Genomic DNA, 9,247 nt, shown 5'->3' with positions numbered 1-9,247 from the left:
ATATATTGAGTAGCTTTCCTCAGTTCACTCAGCATGACAGGCATGAGTTTCACTACACTTTTCACATCCTCTCTTATTTTGATTTTTGCCTCTCATAGACGACAATAAGGATATCAAAACTGGAAAAGCAAACCAAAGTTATCTTCACAGTGAGAGAAAGCATCATGCTCAAAAGCTATAACTAAAGAATGATTAATTAGGATATTAAAAATGGCAAAAGCGAATGGTAAAAATACATATTGTCTGGTTTTCACCACAAAGCATCATATTTTAAAACTTAAATTTTAGGTAACATTTTTTTTTAAATTATAATTTTGATTTAAAATGGCCAAGGTGCTTCATGAAATATAGAACCACAAAAATTTTTCTACCAAATGTTAATTAGAATACTAGAATATGAAATTATTAGAAATTAAAATTTTCTAATCAGAAATATTTCTAATTTCATTTCAAGTGCTTTGGAACCTTAATTTTAATCTCTGACATAAAGGAAGAGGACTATCCAAATAAGTATCAGGGTCTTCTTTTTCCTTATGACATTGTAGAAAACTCAGAGAACTTTGTGCTGGATCTAGGGAACAGTTTTCTTTATTTCCAGCTATTTTATAAGCCTGGGCATACGGTTCAGTTTCTTTAATATCCATTTCATGGCTACTCAGTTTGTTAGTGTCATTTTTCTTTAATTGCACTGGGTTACCTCTCTGAGAATACTGCTGCATTCTGTGAGTTGTATATTTAGTTTTCCCAAACCCTGGGACACTTTCTTCATCAGAGGAATGTCTGTCAAGGCAAACATTCTTCATGACAATTCTCTGAGTGGTTTGGATATCAACCTTTCTACCATGATTTAAAGCAGTATTTATTTTATAGTTTTCTTGAAGCAGCTGGTTTCCATTTAGAACTTCAGAATTTCTGGATTCATTATGCAAATAAATTGTTGGATGATTCTTTGAAAGATATGATGGACAAGTGGAACTACTATTAGCAATGCAAGGTTCTTTTACCTCAAATAGAGACAAAGCTTGCAGGTCAGTGTCTAGTTGTGCTTTATCCTGAGAATATGATGATTTTATTCGTATTCGCTCCTTTAAAGGCAAATCTTGAAGATGTAAATCAGTACTGTCAGAAAGTAGATGCTCTTCAGGACTAGTCTTCTGAAGATCCCCATCTGATACTTTACTGATGTTTGTGGAACACCATTCTGATTCACATGATAATTGTTTTGAGATATTTTCAAAACTATTGGGGATGGCCTTTTCAAGTTCTGAATTTAAACTGTGAGAGACTATGTTCTTTTGAATAGCTGGGGAATTACTAAAGGAAGTACTTTCCCAGTCAATGGTGCTCAAATGTAGATCAGCAATCTCAGATACATTATGAGATAAGGGATTGGGTTGTGTAGATTCTGAAGTTAGAAAGTCATTGACAGTTTTAATTTGATGTACAGCCAAAGGTCCTGGAGAAGATTCATCTTGTATATCTGAACAGGAAGCATCTTCAAGCAAAAGCAAGCTATTCAATGACTGAGAAATAGATTCCTGGGGTAGCTGAGAATCTGGAGACATTTCCAAATATAATTTAGAATTCTGCTTAGGAAAGGTTTCACGTGTGGGTTTTAAATTCATGTGTGGCTGAAAATTTATTACATTATCTGATTCTGACCAATTATTTTCTTTAGGTTTAATTTTCATACCTGAAAAGAATAAAAATATAATTAAAATCTATTTATTTTCCTTAAGTTGGATTAAAAACAAACTATAGCATTCAGACTGGAAATATTCTATATGAGCAGTGCCTTTTTTGTCCCAATGCATTCCCAGAAACTGCCATAAAGCCAAATTATCTGTATAGTATTTTCCTTTGGAAACAATCTTATATCAAGTTGCTCTCCTCACCAAGTTCTGGGAAATAAATAAAACTTATTTATAACCAAAGGGAGTTCCGGTGGCATAGTGCCTAAGGCATCTGACTGCTAACCAAAAGGCTGGAGGTTCAAACCCACCAGCTACTCCTTAGAAGGAAGACTGGGCAATCTACTTCCCTAGAGATACCGTCTTGGCAACCCAAGGAGGGGTCGCTATGAGTTGGATTCAACTTGATGGCAGTTAGTTTGGTTTGGTTTTGGTTATTTATAATGCAAAGTATGTTATACAGAGTACATATTTAATAATTGGTTAACAAAATTATTATTATTAATACCTGGGTAAGTTAGTAACACAGAGCAGAGCTGTTCGCTTTTCAGCATTGAAAGAAAATATGTGAAGATACAGAAGCAAGAGCACAATTTTTACTTCATAGAAGTTTCAGCAAAATTTAGACAAGACAGACTCAAATACAAGTTGCTCTTTTACAATGTTTGAATGTGCCCTATATAGCTATCAAATCTGATACTTACTTTTTTGTTTTTTTCCTTTAATTTCTAACTTCTGCTTTTGGTAAACAGCAACAATCTCAGGATAAGCTGTTTCAAATAATGATTCTTCTTCTACTGTTTGGAGAATCAATTCTCCATGCTGTTTATCTTCTGTAACATAATGTTCTAAAAGATTTGTAATACACAGTAAATCTTTAATTACAGATTTCATAAATTCATTTTTCTGGATAACTAAGTTTAGCACATAAACTAAGCCATCCACAAATGTATAACTCATTGCAAATCTTTCTTTACAACATTTCTATTAAAATAAAATCACTTCAGGTTCATTATATTTATTATTAGTGAAGGCCTATTTAAACTGATACAAGCAAATTATGAAATTAACCAGAGTACATGCGCTATGCCTCTCTTAATCTTTTATATACAAATGTTTTATAAATGTGTATGAGATTTGCTAAATATATATGGTTAATTGTTTCCTAGAAAAGATTCTGCCCAAAGTGAACACATACCAGGCTTTTCCCATTCTATTTCAAAGCAATGAACTCCATTTCTGATGCGGGTCTTTACAATTCTGAAAAGCAAATGCATATGATAATGTCAAATTGCATGAGTTATTTGGAACTTATTTAGAACTTTCCAATTTGTAGACTGAATCATTCAGAATTACTCCATCAATCCTCTGGCATTTACTACTATGTTGAAAGATGTGCTATAGGGTTGTCACTCTTTCAAAGGTTATCTCTTTTCTTTGATAATACCTTCAGACATTTTATTTTGAAAATATTCAAATCTTTAGAAAAGTCACAGTACTGTGCAATGAATACTCATATACCTTTCACCTAGATTCAACAATTAACATTTTGCCACATTTGCTTTCTTTTTCCATATATACTTTTATTCTTAGAACAAACTGAAAATTAATTGCAGACTGGCCTCATGACACATCACCCCTAAATATCACAGCCAATCTATGTAGAGTTTTCTCCTACATTTGCCACAATACACCTATCATACTTAGGAAATTTAATATACAGTCCATATTCCTATTTTCTCAGATCACACCATACCGATTGTCACATCTCTTTAATCTAGAAAAATTTTCTAGTTATTATTTTGTCTTTTGTGACACCTGTTTTTTTTTTTTTCCTCCAAATTGTGGTTTTGGTGAATGTTTACAAACCAAGTCAATTTTCCACTCAACATTTTATACACATTTTGTTTCATGACATTAATTGTAATTCCCTCAGTGTAAAGCTCTCTTCCCACTTTCTTCCTGGGTTCCCCATTTCCATTTGTCCTTCTTCTGCCCCTTCCTGCCTTCTGAGGTTTTGTTTTTGGGGAAATGCTGCCTTTCAGTCTCATATAGTTAACTGTTCTGAGGAATAATTTCCTTACGAGTGTTACTGTTTCGCTGAAAGGCAATCCCCAGAGGTGACACCACATTTTTGAAGAGTCTAGGATGTTTGTTTTGCAGAATGTTCCCTACTCTGGATTCATCTGATTATTTTCTCATTAGATTCAGAAACATTTTATAAATGATGTGGTGTCTTTCTCAGTGCACCCTGTCAAAGGCACATGAATGAAATCAGTCTATCAACCCATTATTGGCCATTCACTATTTAATTATGTGATAGCCACTGGATTTCTCTTGAAGGTACCCTTTTACTTCTGTAATTTATGAAGCGATACTTGAGACTATGTTGATGATGTCCACTTGACTTCTCTACTTTTGAAGGTACCATTTTTCCTTTGTAATTAGTCTGTGGAGTGATATTTGAGACTGTGTGATAATCCTTTTTTTGTAGCAATTTTTCACGTAATGGTTTTAAAATCTATTGTTGATTTTGGTCTGAATGGTTTGGTAACTTTTAAGATTTTCCCTTTATCCTTGATGTCTACAACACGTCTGGGTGTGGATTTATTTGTATTTATCATGCTCGTATTAGGAGCATAATTTCACCCGACAACTTCCTCACATTTTGGAAAACTCTCATGTGTATCTTCAAAAATCTCTTCTCCACCCTTCTTTCTATTAGTTTCTAGAAATACATTGAGGATACTCAAACTATTCTTTAAGCATTAAGTATTTTTATCTGTGTCTCTCTACTGCACCTCCTATGTGACTTCATTAATAAACCCACCAAATCCATTGCCAAGTCAATGACGACTCATAGCAACCCAATAGGACAGAACAGAACCGTCCCATAAGGTTTCCAAGGCTGCAAACTTTGCAGGCGTGCTCTGGTGGTGCGATGGTTAAGAGTTCAACTGCAACCAAAAGGTTGATAGTTTGAAGTCACCAGCTGCTCTGTGAGAGAAAGATATGACAGTTTGATTCCATAAAGATTACATGTTTGGAAATCCTATGGGGCAGACAATTCTATTCTGTCCTATAGAGTCACTATGAGTCAGAACTGACTTGACTGTAATGAGTTTTTGGTAATCTTTATGGAAGCAAATTACCACATCCTTCGCCTGCAGGGAAGCTGGTGGGTTCAAACCATCGAACTCTTTGGTTAGTAGCCAAGCACTTAACCACTGTGTCCCCAGGGCTCTTTGACTTCATTAATACTGCCTTCTAATTTACAAATTCTTTTTGACTAAGTTCAGCTTAGTGTCCCATCTATTGCTTTTTATATCTATACATTTTAAATCACTTCTACCCACTTTTGTTTCAGTTTCATCTGAACATATATGTTCACTAATTTCATCCTAACATTCTGAGAAGCAAAAGGGGGAAAAACAGTCAGTGTTTTATAAAATTAATTTAATTGGAGTGACTTCATGTTCCAATTGCTGAATTTCTTTTAAATATCGTATTTAATCATATGTCACACTATATTTTATTTTTTTTCTGTTCTTTCATCTTGGGCTTTACTTCTATCTCTCCAGTACTTTTTGAGTAATTTTCAGCAGACTTTCCAGGCCTCAAGAAGCATTTTGCTACAGTTTTTACTCCCTACCTAAGCTGCTGCTGCTTTTTTTTTTTTTTTTAAAATTGTGATTACCTAAGCTTCTTTATAGGAGCTCTGGTAGCATAGTGCCTAAGACACTTGACTGCTAACCAGAAGGCTGGCGGTTCAAATCCACCAGCCACTCCTCAGAAGGAAGATAGGGCAATCTACTTCCATAGTGATACTGCCTCAGAAACCCAAGGAGGGGTCACCATGAGATGGGTCCGACTCGACGGCACATAACAACAACACAACAACAAGCTTCTTTATAGGAACAGAGGGGTATTCTACTCCAGCAGTTAAATGTTAAGCCATAAGCCTGGCTCTATCGACATCTTGCAGCTTTGATCTCTATTTTCCTTTTACTCTAAAGGACTTACCTCCTGGATGATACTGCTACTCCCAGATCTAGGACTCTGTATGTCTCTTTTCAGTACCCTCATTCACTTAACATTTTTTGTGCTTTTTCTTATCCATTCAAATTGTTCTCCTGGTAAGTTTGGTTATATCTTTTTATATTTCTCTCTTCTATAATCTCTCATTATTATGTGCTTGAAACAGAGAGGTATGTTATCTTGACTGTAAGCTCTGAATACGCTATTAAAATTCTAGTAGACTTTTCCTTCAATTTTATAAAACAAAGAGCTATATATTCCACTATTAAGATACCAAGAATATTATTTTTAATCATAAGATATTCAAATGAAAGTAGAGAGACTTCTTCATACAACTCTGTTATATTACCGAATTGGCTGTAGTTGGTTAGAGTTCCTTCTACCAAGTTTCCTTTCTATCATGTCATAGTGGGTCAAAAGCACGAATAATTTTTCACATGCATAGTGATTGGGCCACTCCAGTTTTTCAAAGGTAAATCTCTGTAAATGTAATAAAAATAAAACAAGATTTTGTTGTTACCACTTGGAGATAAAAATCACTCTCAGATTGTTTTTTACTGCACAATTAACATTATTAATATCAATGGGGATATTACCAAAAGAACACTGAGTCTCCTAAGGAGGGAATGTTGGATAAGTGTGAGAACTCTTGGTTTGAATCCCAGTCTGATATTTCTAGATGTTACATATATTACTTAATTTCTCTCAGCCTCAGTTTTCCAACTGAAAAATGGAAATAATATAACCCAATTCACAGATTATGAAGATGAAATGAGATTACACGTAATGTGTTAAATATAATAGCAAATTTTAAGTGTCCAATACATGCTATCATTGTTATTATTATTAGTGATAAGCAGAAAGCAGTAAAATTTATTAAGCTAGTCTGTGCCCCTAGATACTACACTGGGGGCTTCTATACATGATCTCATTGAATCCTCATGGTGACTTCATGAGATAAGAAATATTTCTTATTTACTTCTTACTTTGAGGTTAACAGCTATCCAATAAGTAAGGGAGAAAGACATAGCAATCAGTCTCCGTAAAGATCTACAGCCTTGGAAACCCTATGGGGACAGTTCTCTGTCCAACAGGGTTACAATGAGTTAGAACTGACTCTGTGGCAGTGGGTTTTGGTTCTAGAAGTAAAGACTTTCCAAGTTTAAACTTAGGCCACTGATTACAAATCCCAATGCCCTTGTAAACAGCACTGTCTTCCATAGTAATATATTTGATCTTTGACATTCTCTGGTTATTAGCCCCTTTCCCTCTCACATCTCCCTGGTTACAGTACATTGGTGTCTGTACTTGGTATTTAAGGTGCCTTCTAAAGAACAGCATAATTGTGGTTTGTTTATCATCTGCAAAGTATGGCCACTGTGTGGCAAAGGAGGAAGAATTAGAAATAAATGCTGAAAAATATGGGCAGTAAATAGCTGCTTGGTTCAAATCTACTCTCAGAACAATCTCAGTACTTAACTTCATACTAGCCAAAAAAATCCAAATTTACTGCTGTCAAGTCAATTCCGACTCATAGCAACTCCTCCTTGGGTTTCCGAGTCAGCATCTCTATGGAAGTAGATTGCCCAGTCTCCCAAGGAGTTGCTGGTGGGTTTGAACCATCAGCCTTCTGGTTAGCAGTCAAATGCCTTAGGCACTATGTCACCAGAGCTCCCAACTTCGTACTACAAAATAAAAATTTATTTTCAAATACCTGAAACAATAATAAATCAGGTCTTTGGTACCTGATTCCATTCAGCAACTTATCCTTGTTCAAAAGGAATTCTTGGACAACCTAGCAAGGGAAAATAAAATAAGCATTGAGACTTTAAACTTTTTAAATAATTTTCTGAAATAAATGCACAGTTGAATTATCAGTTATTACCTCATGGAATGGGAATCCCTCACAGCTGCAAGCTTTTCTGAAAATAAATTACATACCTATTATCAATAAAATCAGGCAATTCTAGAAAAACTCTAAAATCATCTCATCTAACCTCTTCCCATTTAATGAAGAATTTTCTTGTCCCATATCCTAAATAGCCAGCATGCTTGTCTTTGAATAACTACCTTCTGAGGCTAAGTTTTTGCTAAATTAGATATGGGGAACATTACATAGAAATAATTCAACCACAAGTGTATAAAAGAGGTCATGGTAGAATAAAATGGGTCGTAAAAAACTTACTTCTTAATACTATTCTCTGCTGCGTTTCGTTGTCTATCACGTTCTGTGTGGTGCCACTCACATGGACAGCAGTACTCATAATCGTGTGGTTCACAGTATCTATCACTTTTACACAATTTGCATCCATTATGTTCATGATCCTTAGGTGAACCTTTATGGAGACACAGGTAATTATGGTTTCTAGCATTTTTTAGAATTACTTTCTACATACATATTTTTGGCCTTTATCCAAATTTTCAAAAAATAATACTGCCTAGTACAGTATCTAGCATATACAAGACTTTTAACACATTTTGGTTGAATAGAGTAGTGGACATCACTTAGAAATTGGAAATTCTTAGAAAGTGGATCTTGAGTTGTTACTATACCATGACATTATTATTATTTATATATTGGTAAATTATTCTTCTGTCTGAAAGCATTAATTTGAACTTGGAACTATACATTTACAATAATGAAAAATGGAAATCTGTGTGGTTTATTTGGTAACTACAAGCAAAAAAAGTAGGATGTAATTATTAGTATTAAGATGATTTATTTAATAGAATAATTCATAAAATGGTTTAAGTTAATTACTTTTGCAGTTATCTTTCCAGTTGCCTGTACAGTTATTTTTAAACTATACTTGGAACATGAGTAAATTATAATTGCAGCACAGGGGAAGGGCACTAGTTCACTTTAAAAAGAAAACACTAATTTCAGTATTGTTTTGAGAATACAGAAAAGTTGACATGACCTAAAATTGTCATTTATAAGGTATCTAAAAAATATACAATAGGACCCATTCTGCATAAACATTTATTTTCTTCCACAGTTCACTTAACAAGGTTAATAAAAACATATTCAGAGAAATGACCACAGCAGAATTTCTTTTAAAGAATGAACTAACATGATCTCCTAATTCTTCTATGAGTGAAAGGATTTTTGTTCCCAAAACTTAATGAAGAGAGTCCAAGCTATTTTCAATAATATAGACGTTTTTACCTCATATACAATAAAAAACAAATGATAGGACTATTAAGTATCATTTAAGTATATTAATTAATATAAATCACTGATATAAAAACAAATGGTTTCAGTTCCATTTTTCTGAGACTTATACTCTACGATCTTTTATTCTTTTTTTTTTTCACATATACTGTCTCACGTCATTGACAAAAATTTACAATGCAGCAGCTCCCCTCCCACTTCCTCCCCATAGTTACCTCTTCCCAGTGTCCATCCTTCCATACTCTTCTGTGCCCTGAGCTGTCTCCCTGTGCATACAAAGCCCTTCCTTCTCCCATGATTGTTCTCTCCAGGGCGTGTGTCTACTTGAGGTAAATGTTTAACT

The 9,247-nt window shown here is 34.3% G+C and overlaps 1 protein-coding gene across 1 annotated transcript in view; it reads right to left on the bottom strand.

Moving 5' to 3' along the window:
* Positions 1 to 449: 449 nt before the first annotated feature.
* GEN1 (GEN1 Holliday junction 5' flap endonuclease) overlaps positions 450 to 9,247 on the bottom strand; it is a 37,187-nt gene continuing 28,389 nt past the window's right edge. The window contains exons 7-13 of the mRNA XM_007947483.1: positions 7,915 to 8,065; positions 7,615 to 7,651; positions 7,444 to 7,524; positions 6,079 to 6,209; positions 2,890 to 2,951; positions 2,396 to 2,539; positions 450 to 1,693 (exon numbers count right to left, since the gene is read on the bottom strand). Coding sequence (XP_007945674.1) covers positions 450 to 1,693; positions 2,396 to 2,539; positions 2,890 to 2,951; positions 6,079 to 6,209; positions 7,444 to 7,524; positions 7,615 to 7,651; positions 7,915 to 8,065 — 1,850 coding nt within the window. The remainder of the gene's footprint in view (positions 1,694 to 2,395; positions 2,540 to 2,889; positions 2,952 to 6,078; positions 6,210 to 7,443; positions 7,525 to 7,614; positions 7,652 to 7,914; positions 8,066 to 9,247) is intronic.

The sequence above is a fragment of the Orycteropus afer genome, unplaced genomic scaffold (assembly GCF_000298275.1).
Source record: "Orycteropus afer afer isolate SDZICR_OR568_19922 unplaced genomic scaffold, OryAfe1.0 scaffold00187, whole genome shotgun sequence".
Classification (NCBI taxonomy): domain Eukaryota; kingdom Metazoa; phylum Chordata; class Mammalia; order Tubulidentata; family Orycteropodidae; genus Orycteropus; species Orycteropus afer.
This window is presented reverse-complemented; position numbering and strand designations above follow the sequence as displayed.